Genomic DNA, 22,263 nt, shown 5'->3' on the forward strand with positions numbered 1-22,263 from the left:
CAGGTGTACCAGAACATGGCTTGTGGGAGAACCATTGGGTATGTGAGGCCAGGATGCAGATGGGATCGGGATGTGTGCTTTCCAGGCAGTTGCATAGTGTGCAGGCCTTTGGCAAAGATTTATAACCATGTTTCTTCTCAAGGTTTATAGTTCCTTGTCACTCTATTAACTCAAACGAGAGATGTTTACATTGCATAAGTAGCTGGAGCGGTGGATAGTAACCTATCAATTTTCATGACTATTCCCTGGCAGAAGCTCATAGGCTGTCTTGCAGGACACTAACACCCAAAGCTCCTGGGGCACAAGACACGCAGGGCTTGCTGTATTTCAGGAGACTGCAGTTCAACAGCTAATAAAACCACTAGGTCAAGAACTGCACAGTCAGGTCTCTTGTGGAGTCCTGGCATAAGACCAAATTTCTGTTGATGTGTAGCTCCAGAGGAAAGGATGAGCACACAGCCACAGTGGAGATGAAGGCTCATCTGCAGCAGGCTGCTCTAGCAGTGGGCTCCTTTGCCTGCAGGTCACAGGAGGCAGGTCCCAGTGAGCATTGGTCTGGTTTGACACTGCTGCTGGAGACACGCATGGAAGCTGCGTCTGGCCTGGGTAGAGGTGTGCAAGCAGGTCCTGATGAAATGTGTGCGCTGTGGCATCCCCCTATGCTGTAACTTCGGACTCTTGTTCTCTCTTTCTTTCCACAGTCCATTGATCCAGGGCAGCAGTTCACCTGGGAGAACTCCAACCTGGAAGTGAATAAACCGAAAAACCGCTATGCAAATGTGATCGCCTATGACCACTCGCGTGTCATCCTGACCTCCATCGATGGTGAGAGTGACTCTGGAGTGAAGGTTCTAGTAGTGAAGGCTCTAGTAAATGGCTGAACTCTTACTGCTGGCCCTTCTGGGTGGCTTTAGCTGCCTTCCTCGGCATGTGGTAGGACATGGCACTCTTAGCCCCACCACCCTCTGTCTCAACTCAACAGGAGGGTCAGTATCTTCCTCTGGGGCTTGTCAGTGTTTGCTCCCAAGTAAGTGTCCAGAGCTGCACAGGATGAGGGGTGCCCTTTCCCCTGGGACATAAGTCCACATACGTCCCAGTGCTCTATGGGAGATGCATTGGGCCCCAATGTTCATAGCAGTGACCCCCATGGCTCCAAGATCCAGCCTGACCTCTCTGTGGTCTGGGCTGATACATGCTTTTGGTGCCTGCTTTGCAGGCCCCTTGCACATGGAGGAGCGAGAGCCCAGGCTCATATATTCCCACTGTTTCAGCTCTGCACACCAGAACTGAGCCCACTCATGAGAAATTGAGAAGATGCAGCTAATTCAATGCACCCCTGATTGGCAAAGAGACTGGGGACAGGCTTCACATATAGGTGGCCCTGCAGTCACTAGCCTCCTTTTTCTTGGGATGGAAGAGTCTTTTCTAATGCTAATACACCACACATGCTCTGTGGAAGAAGAGGAGATCCAAACAGGTCCTTACAGCAAGGCCTGTTAAGCAGCAGCAGCCATGTGAAAGCCTGGTGTGCCTGATGATGGGCAAACCCTATTAGACAGATGTGGGGTGAGCACATGGGGGCATCCCGGTTTTCCAGCTTGACTCAGTTGCTGTAAGTACCATCTGTGTCCACCTGGGAACCATTCCCACAGTGCCCTGCCCTTCTTATGTTAAGGGAGCTGGGTGCTGCACTTCAGCTGTTGCTGCTCCCCCAGAGCCACCAGCACTTTGTTTCTGCTGGAGACTGCTGGGACCTGTAAAAAATTCCCCAGGACAAAAGGGCCAGAGGAAGACCCCCAGCTTTATTTCCTTCCTCTAATGAAATGCAGATGTGCTCTCTTTGGGAGACAAGGAGATTCCTGCTGCTTTCCCCCCCCACCCCCAGCAGCCTAGGCAGCCCATGCTGGGCAGGGTTTGGAAACACAGCCCCAGGCCTCTGCTTTGCAGAATTTATTTTAGTAACTGTGTGTTTGCATTTTAAAGGCCTTTACAAGAAAGTTCTTTGCTTAAAGTGGTGGAGGCAGAGCAGGAGCTGAAGCAGCCCCTACCAGCAGGCAGCAGAGGGGGGAGTCTTACACTGAAGAGGGTTTGGGAGGGGGTTGCAGGGAAGGTCTCAGCTCTTCTGAGATACTGTCCCTGCAGGAGGGATGGGAGGGCATCCCTGCCTGGCATCCCCTGCTAATAGAGACAAGCTAATGAAGCAGCCTTATTCTTAAAAGGTGCTGTAGGGCTATAACAAATAGCTGGTGAATTTAAGACAATTATTTCAATCAGTTGCTTGGGGCCAAATGAGCTCCTCAGTATTCCTGCTTGTGAATTTCCCTTTGTGTGCGGGTGGCAGCTGTCTCTCCGCTTTGGTGCTGCCTGCTTGTTGCATTAATGTGGGAATTACAAAGGGTTCTTCTTTGTTCAGACATTAGCCCTTTGCAGGATCCCTAAGAGAGATTCTGGCTTCATCCTGTAAAGAAGACTTCTTCCCTTGCCTGCCAGGCCCAGCAGAGCCGCAGGCACAGGGTCGTGGGCTGCCCCTGGAGTAACGCTTCACCCTTGTTCTCCGCAGGCGTCCCGGGCAGTGACTACATCAATGCCAATTACATTGATGGCTATCGGAAGCAGAACGCCTACATCGCCACGCAGGGGCCTCTGCCAGAAACCCTCAGTGACTTCTGGAGGATGGTGTGGGAACAGAGAACAGCAACTATAGTCATGATGACCAGGCTGGAGGAGAAGTCCAGGGTACAGTGTGTGCTTCCTCTCTTTTATGGAGCTGGTGGGGGCAGGAAAGAGGGATGGGAACACTTTACAGCATAAGAGCATCTGGAGAGGGACAGGTAAAGTTGTGTGGCTCATTGCCACAGGCACCCCAGCAACGAGTGCCTTTTAAGCACATTCCTGTGGGGCAAAAGGAGGGGACAAAACTTTCTGTCACTGTGCTGTTCTTTAATTCCTATCTTGCCTGTGTGTCTGCACACACACCCATCCTTTCCCTGCCCACATTCACATGCACCAGAGGAAGGAAAGCTCTGAGATGGGGAGTGTTGACAGTCCCTGAAAGGCTGTTCTCCAAAATCTGAAAACTGCAATGGGTAGGTGGTATCAGCAGCATCCTGCAGCCTGCCTGACAGGGCCCTGGCATCTGGTGATGCAAGGGAATGGCTGATGGTGTCTCACTGCAATAAGAAGACTAATTTGTGCCTTGTCCAATGACAACATGTATAAACCATCAGCTCATACTGCCAAGATTAGATATTCTGATGTAATAAATGTAAAGCTGCCTGCAGACCATGGGGAAGGCATGAGGTGGAGAGGAAGGAGCAGGAGCACTTGCTGTGGATGATGCTTATGGTGTCTCATGGCAGAGGTTCTTGGCCCCTGAAGCAGGAGTTCATAAGCTGTGACTGAAGTGCTCCCATGCCCAGATGCACCCTTGAGGCAAAGCCTGTCCAAGCAGCAGACAGCTTCTGCCTCTCATGATTCGGTTTGTTTCTAAAAGTAAAATTTTAGTGGTAAGCATTTGTACTTGCAGAATTTTTTAGTGTTGCCATGCCAACAGCAGAAGAAGGGTCTCTGCATTCAAGCTGTGAAGCACCAGTTATTTTTAGCCCAATAAGCTCGTTCTTAAGAAACAGAAACTGTTGAGTTTGGGTTTAGTTAAAACTTTTGTCCACAAGCTCTCCCTCTTTCAAAGCTTTAGCACCGAAATGCTTGCAGGGTGTCCTTAGCCCACACTGGCTGGGGAGAAGCAACTGGAACAATTGATCACTGTGGCAAACCCGACCTGCTTTTCCTGCATGTACAAAACTAGGCTTTGTTTATGGGCTTCCCCAGTTCTACAGATGCCCTACAGCCTGCAAGGAAAAGAATTGTTCCTCAGAAACAAGCTGCTTCTAGAGATCCAGTCCCAGCTTTGCACTGTGCGTCTCACTGGTCACCATCACCCACCCCAGCCCATAGAGGGAAGTAATTCACCTGACCCATTCTGCAGCTCAGGGCTGGGCACCTGAGCTAAGCAAGATCAGAAGCTGCTGATCCACCACTCCCTGCAGCTGGGGGTTGTGGGGACTTTTTTGTGCCTTCACATTTCAGTGATGGAGGGAACATTTAAAGTATGAGGAAAAACCCTTTTTGGTTGCCAAGTAAATCCATGCACAGAGTCCTGACTCAACTTCTGGACTGCTTAGTTATGGGAAGGCATTCCAAGGTGCATGGTCTTCTAAGATAACAGGTTTCCTTTGCCCCCCATATGCACTAGCCTCTGCCTGAGACACCTCTGCTGCGGAGCCATGCGTTATCTTCCCCCAACACGCTGATACCATGTCATCCTGCAGTATTGGTTTCCATGCCAAACATGATGTGTATGTGGTCAGGTTTTGGTGACTGAGAGTCCTGGTTTTGGTCACTGAGTGGCCTGTCATGGTCAGGGGGTGACCAGAGCCCTCACAGAAGCTGCAGGCAGCCTGCCTGGGCCCCTGCAGAGCCAAGGGACTCTAGGCTGACCCATCAGGACCCAGACTCCAGCATTCGCTCCCTGACACCTCATGCCTGTGCCATGCTGGCTCTGTGGCACATCCCCAGCACTAATGAGAAATGGGCAGTTTTCTCAGGCACTGTGGAGAGGCAGGTTGCCAGGGGAGGCAGTGGGGAAGCCCATCCACTCCTCAGTCGAGCCAGCCCTGGACAGCAAGGGCTTTCCTGGATGAGTTTGCTGGGCTGTGTAGGTGCCACAAGGCACTCACTCATAGGAGGGACCTGGTGGGGAGCTGGGATGTGAACCTGCAGGAGATTTTTTTCTTCTGGGTGTTTATGGTGTTGTTTTGGTTTTGTTATTGTTGTTTTGGGGGTTTTTTGATTGGTTTGGGGTTTTTGGTTTGGTGGTTTGTTTGGTTTGGGTTTTTTGTGTTGGCTTCTCCAACATCTCCCAAGGCAGGATAGCTTTCAGCCATTTTCCTGCTCTGCTGTTTCTCATGCCCCTTTGGTGATGGCTAGAGCTTGCTCAGGAGCACACCTTTCTGGGGCTAAGGTCGTGGTCACTGCCTGTCACTTCCTGCTTTCATCATGTCACTGTTTTACAGGTCACTCAAGAGCCTTCAAACCTCATCTGGTGCAACCTCCTAGGTCCCTGCAGCATTGCTGACTGCTGGTGTTCACGCTGCAGTGGGACAGCACTGCTCCAAGCAGGCAGACAGTGTCACAGTATTACCCATGGGTGATCTTGCTACAAAGTCCTCTTGCTCAGGGGATTCAGCCCAAGCACAAGAGTGTCTCTGCAGCTGTGAAGTCTGGGGTGGGCAGCAGGGCCTCATGGCAAATTGCCCAGTGCAGAGCAGGCTCTGCCACCTTCCCAAACACGCTCCTCAAGGCCCCTTTGGCAATGCTGTGTGTAGATAAGCTGACCAGAACCAGCAGCAGCTTTGCAGCCCTGTAGGGGTGACACTGCTTTAAAGGGCTTCTGAGCTGCAGGGGGGAAAAAAAAATCTTTAAAGAGCATCAGCTTTTATGGTCTGCAATTTCAGCTGGCTTGATGGTCCAAATCATCCTCCCTTTTTCATGTTTTCACAAAGCAAGAGGCACATAAAGGATAGAAATGGCTGGATTGTGCAATTTAGCTGCCTTCAAAGCTTTACAATCAGTTTCAGAATCATTTGGTGGCAGTTCAGAAACACACATTGCAGATTAGCTTTCCTGAAGCTGCAAGCGTAGCATGTCCCAGCTGGGGTGTGTGGCCCAAGAGAGGTATTAAAGCAGGATTTCTCCTACCCTGGGCTATCCCCAAGAGTCTGTCAGAATGAGGTCTCCCAGAGCAGCACTGTGGCTTGTTTTGTCCCAGCCCAGAGCATCAAGCAGCTACCCCTGGGGTGTGATCTCCCCTGGAACTTTGTGTCCCCAGGCAGGGATACAAAGAGGCTGCTGCTGAAGGGCTTTGGGGAAGAAGGGACCAGAGCAGCACCATGGTTTGTTCTGTCCCAGCCCAGATCACCAAGCAGCCACCCCTGGGGTGTGATCTCCCCTGGCACTTCATGTCCCCAGGCAGGGATACAAAGAGGCTGCTGCTCAAAGGCTTTGGGGAAGAGGGGCCTGGCAGCCATATCCTGCTCCAGACCTCTCACTGGCAGCAGTGCCATCTGGAGCTTGCAAGTGGGGCCAGGAGTAGAGCACAGCTGAGGAGGGGTGCTCAGCTGCTCTTGGGCACAGGGCATCAAAGAAGAGGGACAGGAACCACTCAGCAAAGCTGCAATAAATGGCTGTGTGAGACATTACCATTCTCTTTAAGTTAATGAAAAGCAAGCACTGCCAAGAAGAAAACATCTCTTATCTGCTTTAGTGCCACACTGCATCGGCTTCAGCATAAAATTTACAGAGCTTGAAAATGGGGCATAAACATTATGGGTAAATTTGGCAGAAAATGTGACTGACTCTTATCTGGTCATGAATAAATAATTTTCAATTACCAGCCCAGGCGCTGCTATTATCCTGCACAGGGAACTCCTCTGAAGTTTGTTTTGTGCTCAAGCACACATGGCCCTGTAGCATGTGCGTGGCAGGAGGGAACTGTTCTCCCCAGGGTGTGGGCTCAGGCATAGGGACATGCTTGTGCTGCTCCCCTGCAATGTCCCCTGCAAACCACACTGAGGGTGCCATGGCATGTGGCTATCCCCAGCATGTGCAGGATGCCATTGTGTCCTGCAATCACCTCCTTCAGAGAGGGTTCACATCTCCAAGCCAGGCAAAGCAAACCCAGATAGCCAGAGATGCAGCTGCTGCTTGCTTATGAGGTTAGGACCAGTCTAGCTGTGAAATGAGGTTTGTGACCTCCGAGTTGCTTGCTGTGCATCTAGTCATTGCAGAATAACAGGCTGCTCTGAGCCAAGCAAGGAAAAGAAATCTTCTGAGGTTTGTGCAGGGCCTGTGGGAGCACAGATCCAAGGCAGTATAGCAGCCTGAACAATCAGAAACCCTGGGCAGGAGACAGCAGAGCTGCTTTGGGAATACAGGCACCTGCAGCGCCCCATCAAGCAGCCTTGCTCCAGGCACTTCTGCCAAGGCAGGACTTATTGAAAGCAGATTCCAAAATATCAGGGACAGATGCATCCCTCTGACCTCACGTCACTGCACTCCAACAGCCAGAGTGCAGGATGAGGACTCTTAGCTCTCACAAGCCTCACCCTGCTTGAAGTGCCTTCAATTAAAAGGCAGAACTTCATTGATTTCTAATTAAGCCTGTTGTTTCCCTTCCCACGCATTCCCCTGTAAACATGCTCAGATAATAATTAAGTTTACTATTCCTTGACAAGCACAGATGATCTTCCATTCACTTCTCTCTCCTAGGGCGGGAAACCATTTTCAGTGCAGTGCACATGGGTGGGAATGAAGTCTTCCCCCTGTCAGCCAGGCACTGCAGCTCCCTGGGGAGGGGGAGACAGGTGCCAGGTGTCACATGAAATAGGGATGCTCAGGGTGCCAAATTAAATAGGGAGCTCGGAGCTGGAGAGAACAAAACTGGAGGAGTAATTTGCAAACACTGAGCTGTGAGGAGGAGGAGGGCATTAGCAGGTGAGCAGGGAGGGATGCACAGAGATGAAGGGGGCAGAGAGATGTAGACCCCTGGGGATGTGTTAGGGCTCTCTGCCAAGTGGGCTGCAGCAGGAGTTGTGATGAGTAGTTCAAAGTGCTCTGGCTACACTAGAGTTGGGAGTGGGAGACAAGGGATGCAGCAGGGCAGAGGGTCTCCAGAGAGCAGCAGTGTTTTTGTGATGGGACAGTGCTGCCTGCAGGAGAGGACTGACAGGATGCTTTGGCCACAGTCTGTGTCTTCTCACCGAGAGAGACTAAGTTGTGTCTGTCTGGGCTGGATTTGTGCCTTGCTGTGAAGCAGGCTTTGAAGCTCCTGGGAGATACAGATTTCTGGGGACTCTTAATGTACTTGAGCCTATGGCAGAGCTGAAAGGGTGGAGCCTGGAGGCCTGGCATGTATTGTTCCCATTTTTCAGTAGGGTGGTTTTCTGCCTGGGGGCCACACAATGGAAAAGGTAGTGCTTGTTGTACTGTTGTGCTGTGCTGGACTCAGAGCTGTGTCCTGTCTCAGCTCAGTGCTGTGGGTCCAGGACTTTGGACAGAGATAGCAGGGAGCTGATGACGATACAGACTGCATCTCCCTCATCTCAGCTGAGCTTCAAACAGAAGTTTCCCCAGAGAAACCACCACTTCCCCTGCCTTGCTTCACCACCGCTGCCCTCAGCTGCCAACTTTCCACCCAGGCAGAGCTGGCATAGGCCACAGCCCCAAGACCCCACCTCTGCAAACAGGAGGCAGAGAAGAAAAATCACAGCAGAAACAAATCACTGCTAGTAGTTGCTGCACACTCTCTGCATACCTGGTGCAGCTCTTGATGCTCTGTCTGGTGGCATGGCTGCTTCCCACCAATGGCTCCAGGAAAGTCTTGCAGAAAGGAGCCTAGGGTGTGCTGCTGGGGATTGGGATGTTCTGGGAGAAGGAAATCTGCGTGTTTGGGCCCCCTCTTCCCAGTGACTCTTCTGTCTTTACCCTTCGAATGGCAGAGCTCTTGCCTCAAATGCTCCAGCCAGGAGCCAGGCACTAACCTTTTCTTTTCTCCTCCCTGCAGGTAAAGTGTGACCAGTATTGGCCAAGCCGAGGCACAGAAACCTATGGGATGATTCAGGTCACCCTACTGGACACAGTTGAGCTGGCAACCTACACTGTCCGCACCTTTGCACTGTACAAGGTATGGTGCTGGCTGAGCTGATCCTGCTCCAGGTAATGCAGAGCTGCTCCCCCATGCTGCGGGTGCTGCACAGCCCCCAGGCAGACGCTGCTGGCTGTGCCTGGCTTGGTCAAGTGTGGGACTAGTCTACACAGAGGCCACTTCTCACAGGTGGGCTGCAGTGGAAGATCAACTACAGGTTGTGCATCTGCCCACCACTGGGTTTTGGCCAGGATGGCATTTGAACATCCACACATTCAGACCTTGTAATGGGCCCCAGAACAGGGGCCATGCTTGCCTCTGGCGAGTGCATGTGTAACAGCTGTCTTCCCATTAGAGGGAGGACATGGGAAGCAGTGAGTTTTTAGCGCTCCTGTCACTAAATAATGCAAATGGAGGGGGCTTGCTGACCTATGTGTCTGCCCTTTTACCCTGCCTGTTACTTACCTCATTAGTGTTTGGAGCTCCCTGGGGGCAGTGCTAGCAGCAGCATGTCACTGCAGGGCTTTGCAGCAGGCTGCCAGTGTGTGACTGAGTCTGGGCCACACCACAGAGAGTGCATAGCAGTGTGCCATGCAGACACACACCCCAGGAAGGCATCTTGCCTGCAGCAGTCACCCAGCCAGTCCCACCAGATTGCTGCATAGATCACTTAGTCACAGTGAGGCAGGGCTGGGGCATTCTCTGCAAACATGGGCTGATCAGCCATCCCAGAGATGCAGAGGAGCAGGGAGGGAGCTGGCTACTGTGGCCCTTCCATGCCCAGTACCCATTTTTTCCTGAACATGCAGCAAGTACACAGGTAGCAACCCCATGCTGTGCAGAAAGGAGTCTTTCACCTTCTTTTCAGTCTGCCCTGCTATCTGTAGCAGCTGGCTGTTCACAGAGCATCTCTGTGTAGAGAAGCCTGTACTTTGCCTCCAGATTTCCACTGTCAAAACCCTAATACGTGAATGATGACGTATGGCATTGCATGCCTGTCATTATGCAGTCAGATGGGTACCACCAATGGGTTCCTATCCTGGATCCTAGGATGAGACTGTTCTCATCAAGACAACTTTTTGCCTTCAACAGAATGGCTCCAGTGAGAAGCGAGAGCTGCGGCAGTTCCAGTTCATGGCGTGGCCTGATCATGGGGTACCAGAATATCCCACTCCGATCCTAGCTTTCCTGCGACGGGTCAAGGCCTGTAACCCACCAGATGCTGGGCCTATGGTTGTCCATTGCAGGTAGGACTGTGTTTGCAAAGCTGCACCTGAACACATGCCTTTTGGATGCAGGACCTTTAACCTGTTCAGCTAAAAGTGGAGGCTCCTGTTCCTGCAGGAAAGGTTTCATGGTTGCATAACCTACACTGCATGCTTGGCCTGGGAACAGGACAGAAACCAGCAGTGGCAGTGCAGTAGTGACATTTCTATTGCTACTGCTGTCAGGTTAAACAGCACTGCTGCATGGAGAGCCTCAGAAGATACTTTCTTCTGTAAAACTGCAAATATTATTTAAAAATGAAGTGATCTGTGCCCCGCATAAGGAGGTGGCACTTTGAGAGGCACATCATTGGCAGATACGCACGCAGTGACCTCCACAAACATTCATATGTCATATTTACAGCAGAACTCTTTTGCAGGGTAGGAAGGCATCTTTTTAAGCAAAATATTACTTTGCTAAGGCTCAGCATCTTATCCAGGCAAGATTTATCTATACCAGCCGAGTGGGGACTATTACTGAACAAACCACTCCATCATTGCTGTTCCAGCATAAGCCTTGCCAGCAGTGTTTAATGCTCCTCTTTCATGCTCTGTTTCAGATGGGAGTGGGGTATAATTAACACACAAACAAGCTGTATTAAAGCCCTCTTAAGGATCTGACTTGCACTATAAATGAGGAAATGTCTAGCTCCCTCTCTCTGCCTGTGTTTACATGTCACAACAGCATGTCTGTTGTTTTCAGGGTGCTGTCAGGGTGAGTAGTTTGGGGATCACTATTGCCCTCCCAGCAGAGGTGGAAAGGTGTCAGGTGCTTGAGCAAAGGACTCAACATAGACATGCATGACCTTATCTTTCTACTTTTCCCTCTTGGGCTGGCTGTCCTCATTTTATGGGTTAGCTAAGAGTGACCCTCTGGTGCCTAGCCTGGAGCTCATGTCCTCTAACTTGCTACACCTGTACGCCGTCACTCTCCTGCCTGTTAAACACATTTCAACACACCTTGTGGAGGTGCTGCCAGCTACAGCAGGGACCAGCAAAGGGACACCATGTCCGTTCCACTCCATCAGTGACAGGGGCACAGCAGAAGAGCCAAGTAGCCTCCCTCATTCTCTGGTGCCTCTCACTCCTCCTGTCCCATCTCGTGTGAGGGTCAGCTGGTTAGGAGGTCAGTGTGGGGAGGAGCCTTTACCCCACTTTTGTGTGCTCTAGGTCTAGGTGCAGTTTTAAGTGCAGAGTTTGCAAGGCATCTGTAGGAGACAGCATCATCTCAGGCCACATGCTTTATTCCCACAGTGCTGGCGTGGGCCGAACTGGTTGCTTTATTGTCATTGATGCCATGCTGGAGCGGATGAAGCATGAGAAGACTGTGGACATCTATGGCCATGTGACATGCATGCGCTCCCAGCGCAACTACATGGTGCAGACAGAGGACCAGTACATCTTCATCCACGAGGCCTTGCTGGAGGCAGCCACATGTGGCAATACTGAGGTGCCTGCACGCAACCTCTTTGCTCACATTCAGAAGCTGACCCAGGTGCCACCAGGAGAGAGCGTTACTGCAATGGAGCTGGAATTCAAGGTTGGTGGCAGAGCCCCAGCACCCACCTTCCCTCTCTAGTGCCCTGTCTGTTCCCACACAGCCCACCCAGCCACCTGTCCAGGGGCTGGGAGGGGAGAGCCGTGGATCATTACTGACAGTTATTCTTTTGTGTGTTTCTAAACCAGGTAGGCAGTGATTTCAAATGCATTTGAATTGTAAAGCTTGTGTCAGCTATGGTCCCGCCTGGATTGGCAGCTTCTGGGGATGATATAAAAGGCAGATGGATGCGCAGATCTCAGCAGCATGTTCTGCTCCAGGTTCACTGTATGGCAGGAGCTGCATCTGAAATCAGATGCAGATCGTGTTAGTGATAATTGATGTTACTGTGAACAACTTGTCTGGAAACTGCTCTAATTTCAATATGTGAGACATTTCTAGTCTCATTTCTTCGGTGTTTATCTCTGTTATCTTTTAACTGCCTTGACACCAAACCTCAGTGCTAGAATTGGTGAAGGCAGAGTTTTGAGGCATACTGTTTCTAAGAAGCTAAACCCACATTTTGCTGTCTCTATCTGTGAATGCCAATTGCAGATATTTATGACAGCCTTGGAGATGGAATTGAGCTCTGGTAAGCACCCATATTCTCAGATAAGGTGCATTAGGCCTGTAAACTCATGCAGGGGAATATAGCTCATGCAGAGAGAGGCAGCAGACCATGCAAGCTGTGAAATGAACTGCAGCAGTACAGCTTCACCCTGGGGATTCCTTCCCAGGTGACAAAGGAGCAGGAGAGGCAAAATGGGGACTTTCTGTGTAAACTGGGAATAGCTGAGCAGTTCTGTCCTGTAGTTAGCAGAGCTGCTGGTGTCCCAGGCTTGGAACAGTAGAATGTGTTGCATTAGCATCTCACAGTGATACCTGCCCTGAGAAACCCACAAAAAACCCCAAAGAATTAGGCTCAACTCCAGCAACTCTGTTGAAAAAAAGACCAAAATTTGCTGTTTCTCCAAGGATCTCTTAAGAACAATAATAAAATTTGTCTCTCTCTGTGCCTTGGCAGTATCCATTACATAGGAAACCCTGGAGAGCAGGATATGGGAGGGCCTCACACGACTGTATCACTCCCCAAAGAGCAGCCCTGTCCTTCTACAGGGAGCCTGCCAAGGGCCAGCAGCCACACACAGAGAGAAGTGGCTCTGCAGATGCCAGAGTGTTTTGGGAAGAACAAAAAATAGGAAGATAGAAAAGAAAATTCAGGGAGAAAGAAAAAGGACTTTTGTTTGAATATGTATGCCAGTAGATCTAAGTAATGCGTTTACCATGACTCCAGTTCACAAGGTTTGAATAGAAACATAAAATGTCTTACAGTAACCCAGTCTTCTTTACCTGTCATAAGTCTGTCACAATTCTGACATTTTTCATGGGTTCTTCTGAGATGGGAAGTAAATAGAAAGATACTGCTGGAAGATGGACACCACCAAGTGTGTGTCCCTGGTTAAGCGAGGTACAGCAGTTTCATGTCCTAGCCCTTTGTGGGGCAGAGAGCTGCTACGGGTCTCCACTCCACTCTGTGTGGCTTTGGGCCTGCATCTGCACATCAGTGCAGGCTCTTCCTCCTGCTACCACCTAGAGCCATGCAGCAAAAGCCAGCAGCAGGGCCGAGCCTTGCCTGGGTGTGCAGTGCCACAGCAGAGGGGCCAACACAGCACTGAAAACCAGACTGGTTACTCTGAAGTAGAGCAGCTGGTTGCAGCTGCTTTGTAACGTGATGGCAGAGCCCTTCATCTGGTCCAGAAAGGCCTTGTCCCCAGCAGCTGTTCCTGTTGGAGGAGGAAGCATCACTGCGTGCCTGGACAGACTCCTGCCTGCCAGGATCCTGATTTTGCTCCCAAACTGCTGCATCCCCAGCAGGGGTCTGACATGTCTCCTCCTCTTTCAGCTGCTGGCCAACTCTAAAGCACATACCTCACGTTTCATCAGTGCCAACCTCCCATGCAACAAGTTCAAGAACCGCCTGGTGAACATCATGCCATATGAGCTGACGAGAGTCTGTCTGCAGCCCATCCGGGGTGTTGAGGGCTCTGATTACATCAATGCCAGCTTCATAGATGGCTACAGGTAAGGGCTGCTTTAGCTGCCTAGGCCAACCTGTCCTGCCTGATTGAGAACCTGGGCACAGCTGCCTTCTCCTCTTTCCTGAGGACTGGTCTTAGCTGCCTAGAGGTGGTCTGGGGATCCTCTTGTTGCATTTTATCTATTTCAAGTGGGGCAATAATAACTTACAGTTTCTGTATCTAACTGCTGGAATCACAATCTCAGGTGCTAAGTTCCAGGAGGGGAGAATCGGGGAAACTGTCCTGTGGCCACATCTCCTTCCCAGCCAGTTCTCAGACAATAATCCAGAGTGAATCCCAACAACAGGAATTCAAGGCTCATTCCTGTCATCTCTCTGTTTGCCATCACAGTAGGGTCACCCAGCACAGGAGTAGGGGATACAGTGATGGATGCTTTACAGTGCCCCCCCGGCTTGGCCCTGCCTAGATGCTGTTTAATGGACTGGTGACCCCCCAGGAGCAACAGGCACTGCCAGAGGGGAACATATGTTGGTGCAGCCAGGCCAGCAGCTTTATGCCTCCATTGCTGCTCCATTAGCTGAGCCCTGGCAAGGTTCCCAGGGGGAAAGGGCTACATGGAAGCAAGACTGGGCAAGGAGAAGGAGAGCAACCCTTGGAGCATCCCAACACAGCAAAACCACAGTGAACCAGCTTCCTCAGGGTGGGACAAAGTAATGGACAAGGATGAAGGGGCTGGAGCAAAGCTGTCATGGAGCAGCCTCTGCTCTCTTCTGCCTGTGTGGCTCTGAGCCATCTAGCATTGCATCATTAATGTGGCCATCTGCCTGCATGGCCCAGCAGCCCAGCCTCTGGCAAGGGCTGCAGCCACTCTGTCCTGGCTCCAGAGCCAAGTGAGAGCTGTGCTGGTTTTGCCCCTTGGGGATGCTATGGAGGGAGGGCTGCCAGCACAGCAGGTGCTATCTACCCCTTCCCCAAAACGCGCTGTTATCTCCTTCCATCCTTTCCTTTGAACTGAGCAATTTTCTTATCATCTAAAGCAATCAGCTGGCCCAACATCACTGATGCTGCATCTTTAGCTCTTTTGTTTCACTCTGTACCTCCTACTCCCTGCTTTTTGTGATGTCTTATAAATCCACCTTGAAGCACAGCCCCTATCTTCATCATGCACATTACAGCTGTCCTGCAGCATGTTTATTAATTTTGAGCACTAGCAAAGAGAGGAAGTGCACGAGGGGAGGGTGGAGGATACCACCCGGAGTCCCACAGGCACCAGCGCCCCACTGTGGTGAAGCTACAGCCTGTCGTCATCGCCTGTGCGGCACCAGACCATCTCTTGCAGGTGGCACGTTGTGCCAGGCTGGGCAGCCAGCAGGCCAGAAAGCCAGTGTGCTGCAGAGCTGGCCCTTCTCAGAGTCCAAACACTAAGGGTGCTTGCTCCAGGGTGGTAGCCAGGCTGGGGCAGGTCAAGCTCTGCTTTCACATGGGACATTTTGAGAAATGCTCTGATCCACAGTGGACACATTTGGAAGCTTCAGAAGAGCTGGCAGAACTATCTTCATGGTTTCCACGCTGCCCTAGTTACTAGCTGGTGTGCATGATCCAAGTGACCTGGTTCAGTTGCTCTCTGTTCTCATGCAATGGGAGCGGTGGTGAGTGCTGCAGAGAGTAAATGTGCTGCTGGGATCATTCCTGAGTACAGCATCTCCTTCTAGCCTGGAGGGGTGCCCACAGCCTGCTCACATGGGCCTGCATGCAAAGAACTCTCTCAGGGCATCAGTGCTTGGAATGAGCAGCAAGGAGAGGCTGGTCTGGGGACACTATTACCCCAGCAGATTAGCAGCCTTTCTGGATCCTGCACCTGGTGGTACTCCACTACATCTGCGGGGAGCACTTAGAAAACATGTGCAGGGCAGGCTTATCCCTCACCTAGAGTCCATGGCTACTCCTGGAGACCTGCCTCCTGCAGCTATATTGGCAGCCCCACTCCCTGCTCCACAGGACTCCAGCTTCCAGCTCTTCCAGTCCAGCAGCCCTTGGGAGCAGCTGCTGCCCATTTCCCAGGAGCAGGTCTGAACACCATTATGTTTGTTGCAGGCAGCAGAAGGCCTACATTGCCACACAGGGACCACTGGCTGAGACCACAGAGGATTTCTGGCGGATGCTCTGGGAGCACAACTCCACCATCGTGGTGATGTTGACAAAGCTGCGCGAGATGGGCCGGGTATGAATCCTGCTCAAGGAGGGGGGAGGCCGTGTGTCTGCTGTCACTGGGCACAACCCAGAGACTCACCCTGATATGATCCCACAACCACACATGCTCCTAGGGGGTGGGAGGGAGGAGCAGCAACTTGTCCATGCTAATGGCTCACTCTGCTCCTCATCCCCAGGAGAAGTGCCATCAGTACTGGCCCGCAGAGCGCTCTGCCCGGTACCAGTACTTCGTGGTGGACCCCATGGCAGAGTACAACATGCCACAGTACATCCTCCGGGAGTTCAAGGTGACAGATGCCAGGGTGAGTGCAACTGCTGACTCCCCAGCTCCCCTGCCTTCTATGCCTTTGCTCTGCCCAGGCCAGTGAAGGGAGCATGCAGCAGCTTCTGGATGAACCAAAAAGCAAGGTGCTGCCTTACACTATAGAAAGGGCTCCTGCCCCCCACCTGCTGCTCCTCTCATCACAACTTCCTTTCTTGCCAGCTGTGTCAGTCCTGGTGAGCAGCTTAGGCATACCTATCAGCACCAGACCCTGCCTTGCCTGTGCTGTGCATTTGAGCCAGCATTTCACACAGGCTTCCCTGCACCTGGAGTATCCATGTGCAGCAGGACCTCTGTGTGACACTAAATGTGGTCCTGGGGTGGAGCTAGTCCCCAGGCAGGACCAGGACACTGACCCAACAGATCCTGCAGAGGCCCAAAGTCCTCATCAGCTTAGCTGTCCTGGGGTAAACACAGGAGAGCAGAAGCAGGACCCAAATGCTCAGCAAAAGATATGCTTAGACTCATCCATGGCCTCTGCACCCTCTCAGCTGGCCTGGGCCAGGGGATGTGAGAGCAGGCCAGCAGCACCAGTTCTGAGAGGGACGAAATCAGCCCCTCATCCACGGTTCATGTCAAACACCTCCCTGTCCCCACAGGACGGCCAGTCACGGACCATCCGCCAGTTCCAGTTCACAGACTGGCCTGAGCAAGGAGTGCCAAAGACAGGAGAGGGTTTCATTGACTTCATTGGCCAGGTGCACAAGACCAAGGAGCAGTTTGGGCAGGACGGGCCCATCACAGTGCACTGCAGGTGAGTGAGGACACATCAGCACCCACCTCTGCCTTCATCAGCCCTTGAAGATGTCCCATACTTCACTTACCTGGGCAGCTGCCAACTCCCCTGCACTTGGTGTCCCTCCTGCATACCACTAACAAGAGGCAGGCAGGAATCGAGGAGACAGCAACATCCATGGGTGCCATTGGCAGCCTTTTTGCCGGGTGACCAGATTAACCCAATGTCCTGGTGGGTATTGATTTGTGGCTTCTTGAGGAGTCTTTGGGCACAGCAGCCTGGCCCAAAGGCAAGGCAGAATTGGTGCGCCTCATGGTGCTGAGGTAGCATCTCTGGCTGGCAATATCCCTGTGGTCATTCCTGGCCCCACTGAGCAGGGCGATGTGCTCCATGAGGTGGGAGCACTTGCATCATTCCTAGGAGCCTGGCAGTCTCTCTGGGGCTGGTGAGTCTCTAACAGCACCTCTTGCTCTCTCCCTGCAGTGCTGGGGTCGGGCGCACAGGTGTGTTCATCACGCTCAGCATCGTGCTGGAGAGGATGCGCTACGAGGGGGTGGTGGACATGTTCCAGACAGTGAAGACTTTGCGGACACAGCGGCCAGCCATGGTGCAGACAGAGGTGAGCATCCCTTCCTCCTCAGGGCAGTGGGAGAAGGGAGGTGAATGTTGAACTCTGCTGCCCACTCTCCTTAGGTCTCCACTTCTCATGCTTTCCACCTTGCTGCCTTGCAGGACCAGTACCAGCTGTGCTACAGAGCAGCGCTGGAGTATCTCGGCAGCTTCGACCACTATGCAACGTAACTAGTGCTTTCCTCCAGTCGCGGTGGGGATGTCTAGGAGTGGAGACGGGTCCCTCTGAGCCAGAGCCGCCCATTCCTCAGTCCTTCTGTACAGATGGAGGTGCTGCCCAGACAGCAGACCTCCATGCCAACCAGTTTTGACCACGGCATTTAGGAACTTCGCCCCAGCGCCGAACGAGGGAATCCGACTCCAAAAGCATTTCTGGTCTCTGGCTGAATTTCTGCTCATGTGCATCTCTCGCCCTCTCTCACGCGACTGCATTTCACAGCAAGGCTATAAGTGGGTGGAATGGGATCTTTTTTTTAAACATGTAAAATAGTTACTAGTGGTTTTTATAATCTCTTTCTTTACTTTTTATTTTTTGCAAGTCTTAATGTTTTGCCCATGCAGAACTGGACCCGCCAAACCTTTGGGAGTTGGGTTTTTTTTTTATTTCCTTTTGCTTCTACATTTTTTACTGCCCTGTGTTTATTTCAGCCCAGTCACTGCTGGTTCTGCCCATTTTAGTGCAGCTTCCTTGGTAATTTGCAGCAGCTGGCTTGTGGTTCCTGCCCGGCTCCATTCCCCATAGGCCGCTTTTTAATCCTCTGTAGAATATGAAATTTCATTAAACTGGACCTAAGCTACCAATTATTTTTTCAGCGTTTTCCCCTCGTCCCCATTATTTCCTGAGTAAGTTTGGGTTTGGGAGGGCATGTGGGGTCACCGGAGAATCACAACGGTCCCCTTTGTCAGCTGGAAACCGTTCACTCCTATTACGACACGTGTTAAACCAATCCAGTGACTGTGTGTATTGGCAGATCCCGATATGACGTGAGTTGTCGTCGCCTTGTTTGTGAGAGACCCGAAATCCTGGGCCCCAGGCTTTGGAGCCTCTTGTGTGTCTCGCTGGGAAGGGGGCAGGAGGGAGTGGATCCCACATTTCCCCAGGGAGGGGATGGAGAGAGCGAGACACGGCCCTTTTGTTAATCCCGTGGTTCTGTGCGTGCAAGCACCATTCTGTCACTCTCACCAGTGAAGTCCATTGGAGCATTCACAAAGGCAAGGAGCACAAGCCCAGCTGTCCCCAGAGCAGAGCCAGGCTGGCTCTCTCTAGAAAGCAGGGTGCTGCAGGGAAGGGGAGGGGAGTACACATGGCTTCAGAGGTTGGGTGTATCTATAATTTTTGCTATCCTGCAAATGTTAAAAGTCACTAGAATATTGTACTTTCCGCTACTTCAGGACGTTCTAATGAACCAATGTGGCAAGACTACTGGACTTAATTTAATGGTACTATATATTAATACTCCTTATTATATCATGCTTGCACTAAAGACAGGGAGCGAGCAGCCCTCTTTTGAGTGCATTGAGTTATGAATAAAGGTGGTGGAAGGGTATCTAATTGTATTATCACATGTATTCCGAGTTAAGAATCCAAGCTACGCTGAAATCAGCAATCCAGGGTTGGTAATGTTGGAGGACACATTCATTTTTACCTTGTGGATGCATAGTGCTGTAGGGGTCACTGTTGTATACAGTCTGTTTTCTATTTGTTAATAAAAAAAAAAAAAATCTACAGCATCATTGCATAATTCTTGATGTTAATAAATTTGAATAATCGGGTTTCATAAAAGCTGGCTTTGCTGTGTGTTTCTTCAGCAATAAGCAGAGGCCGTCAAGTCCCTCAGCAATGGACACACTCCTCAGCCTGTTGCCACAGAAGTCCTTTCCCACAGGCACATCCCAGCCTCAAGTGCCTCACACTTTCCATAGGGACCCTATGCCAGCAGGGAACTCGCCTCTCTGAGAGACCCCTTTGTGCATGTGCGTGCTCACCTCCTGTCCACCAGCCCCGAGAGTCCTTGGTAGTTCCAGAAATGGTTCCTCACAAGCCTGTCTTTGGCCCTCTCTGGGTATCCTCCACTTCCCAAAGGATGGATCATTCCCAGCAGGAGGAAGCCAGTAATGACTTTGCTGAAGCAATGCTCTTCACAAGCTGTCCTAGTAGTGGCTAGGCCCTGGGACATGCCCTCCCCATCTACTTTACTGCCAGTTACTAATCCTCAGAGGACCCCAGGATGCAGCAGGATGCAGCCCTGAAGTGATGCTGAGCTTTGCTGGAAGGACATTTACCTGCACCCTGCTCCCTGCCATTGTGCTGGTTGCCGGACCAAGCTGGATTTTGTTTGTGAATTTCCAGGAAAGAAGTCGGGGGGGAGGGGGAATTGGTGGCAGTATCAGTTCTGGCTGAGGCTGAGATGTTGCCAGTTTCCTGGAACACTGCAGTAAAGCTGTTTCGTATCACTGAGCACAGTTGTATGCAAAATTACTGGTCAGCAGTAAAACCATCCTCTAACTACAAAGTAGTACCCAAGTACCTTCAGGTGTGGAACCCCACTCTGTGCTCATTCTGGATGTGAACTGCAAACCACAGGGTCAGTGCTAGCTCATAGAGCAGCACCTGCAAGCAGCACAAGTGTGCAAGGGGCAGAACTGCATGGACCAGTACCCTATGGCCTGTCTGCCCTTCCTGAGGAAGCTAAATCTGCTCTGGCCAGCATGAGCATCATGTGTGGGAGCACATGGCGGAAAGACTGATGAGCTTTTCCCCAACATGACTGTGGACACATTCTTACTCCTTGCTGATTTTGCTGGAACGCAGCCACATCTGGCATTTCCTGACAGGCCAGACCAGCATCTGAGCAGGTACCAGATGCCAAATGGTGTTTGTTTTGGCTGTGCTGCTAAGTTACAGCTGGTGACCATGCTTTCCCCACATGGATGAGACAATCGCTGAGCAGTCACCAGGCACTTTGACATGCACAGCACGTGTGGCTTTGAATGCAGCAATTTGCTCTCACCAAAACCAGCAACTGCCAGAACACTTGGATGTATGCACAAGCACGCACACAGGTACCTTCTTTCTCCTTGTCTGAGAACACTAGGGGCTTCCCTTCCCACCTGATGCCTTGTTCTTAGCCCAAACCCTTCAAAAACAACCCAGGGAAAATAGTGGGGAACAAACACTCTGAATTCACTCTTAGGTCTTTGCTTCTCTGCCTGCCAGAGGGGTAAGATACAGACATTTTCAGGTGGTCAGTGCACTTGTCTATGGACTGAATGGGATCAAGAGAAGGCAGGGAGAGAGAACAGCATCTCAACATGGACTGTGCTGGAAATAACACGACTGAACCCAGGCCTCCGCAGCAAGGCTGCTGGTGGGTAGCCAGCGTGTAGGTTCTCAAGAGTGTGGAGGTGAAGCCATGTGGCCAAAGCCTCGTGCTGGTCTCAGGGGCCAAAAAAGCCTCAGCACACAGGAGGCCCCCAGAGTGTAAAGACATGCTGCCTTGGCAAGGGGACAAGTACCCAGGGGACAGCCAAGTCAGAAAGTAGCAAAGGCAGCTGCCTTCCTGTAGGGGAAGTCCAGCTCCCCAGGCCTCCTCACTCATACACACAGCCAGCATTGCTCCACAGGGGATGGAGCCATACCAGTTTAAAAGCACTTACTTTTAAAATATTTATTTCCCTTTTATCTCCGCATAGCTCACAAAATAAAAATGGAGCAATATAAAGAGACTAACCATGCACAGTAACTAACCATGTTTGGGCTGCGGTGTTCAGCTTTCCTTAGCCAAAAAGGATTTAATATTGCTGGCATTTTTTTGCTCCATCTTCTTTGCTATCAGTTTGAGACCTACCTCCCTCTGGTATTAGCCCAGCTTCACAGTGCCACGCTGTGTTCCAGATCTGAAAGGAATGGTTTCAAGATGGCAACATTCGGCCTCCTTCCTTTGGAGTCTCTCTGACAGACCAACCACACTTGCACTGAGCAATGGAGCTGGATAATCACTGCTGCCTTTTGGGTTTTCCTAGTGAAAAAGTTCCATTGCTCAATTGCACCGGGTAGCCCTAATGCAGTCTCAGATAAACAGCTTTGTGAAGGGCACAATCTGGCAGGTGGGACAGCAGCTAAATGGCAGTTAGTAAAAGGTGAATTCCTGGTCACTGAGGTGCTCTTCTACTCTTTCTATATATATATATTTTTAATGAATTCCATTGATACCTGTACCAAGAGAGCTGTGTATGCCTTGCCTAGGCTTGGTTTGCCCCCTAGTGATGCTAAACTGTAGGATCATAGGATGGTTTGGGTTGGAAAGGACCCTTAAAGATCATCTAGTCTAAATAACATCCTGTCCAAGCACTTACCCTTTGGGATTCCATTACTTTTTGTTTGTTTGTTTTAAGGGCCAAATAGTTGTTAAATTAGGAAAAGAAACAGTTGCAGCACTGAACGAATCTGAGCTTACTCTATGCAGTAGCCTGGCAACTCCTCCCCCCCATAATCCTGGCATTTCTTGTTCTCAGCAAGGTTGCCATTTTAATTTGTAAATTTCCCAGTTAAGAGTGACTTTTTTTTTTTTTTCCTCTTCTGACCTGTTTCATTTTTGAGACTGAGAAAAACTCTGATCCAATTAAAAGCTCATTGTTGCCCTTTTGCCAGTTTTAACAAGTAATCTCAGTCTACAGTAACAATTATATGTCATCAAGCTTTCCTGCCTACACATTTCTGCTCATAGTGACGTTTTACACACTGGGTAATTTCTCCTGGCATTATAAAGTTGGTCTTTCTTGACTAATGGATAGCAAGGGCAGCTGCCAAGCCACCAGAAAG

At 51.0% G+C, this 22,263-nt stretch overlaps 1 protein-coding gene across 1 annotated transcript in view; it reads left to right on the forward strand.

Annotated features, from left to right (window-relative positions):
• The window catches only part of PTPRF (protein tyrosine phosphatase receptor type F), a 196,438-nt gene extending 178,826 nt beyond the window's left edge, over nucleotides 1–17,612 (forward strand). Inside the window, exons 20-30 of the mRNA XM_054384023.1 lie at nucleotides 702–825; nucleotides 2,561–2,736; nucleotides 8,621–8,740; nucleotides 9,794–9,948; nucleotides 11,221–11,506; nucleotides 13,407–13,585; nucleotides 15,637–15,763; nucleotides 15,930–16,055; nucleotides 16,675–16,829; nucleotides 17,295–17,430; nucleotides 17,544–17,612. Coding sequence (XP_054239998.1) covers nucleotides 702–825; nucleotides 2,561–2,736; nucleotides 8,621–8,740; nucleotides 9,794–9,948; nucleotides 11,221–11,506; nucleotides 13,407–13,585; nucleotides 15,637–15,763; nucleotides 15,930–16,055; nucleotides 16,675–16,829; nucleotides 17,295–17,430; nucleotides 17,544–17,612 — 1,653 coding nt within the window. The remainder of the gene's footprint in view (nucleotides 1–701; nucleotides 826–2,560; nucleotides 2,737–8,620; nucleotides 8,741–9,793; nucleotides 9,949–11,220; nucleotides 11,507–13,406; nucleotides 13,586–15,636; nucleotides 15,764–15,929; nucleotides 16,056–16,674; nucleotides 16,830–17,294; nucleotides 17,431–17,543) is intronic.
• The last annotated feature ends 4,651 nt before the right edge of the window (nucleotides 17,613–22,263 follow it).

Source organism: Indicator indicator, chromosome 10 (genome assembly GCF_027791375.1).
Source record: "Indicator indicator isolate 239-I01 chromosome 10, UM_Iind_1.1, whole genome shotgun sequence".
Lineage (NCBI taxonomy): Eukaryota > Metazoa > Chordata > Aves > Piciformes > Indicatoridae > Indicator > Indicator indicator.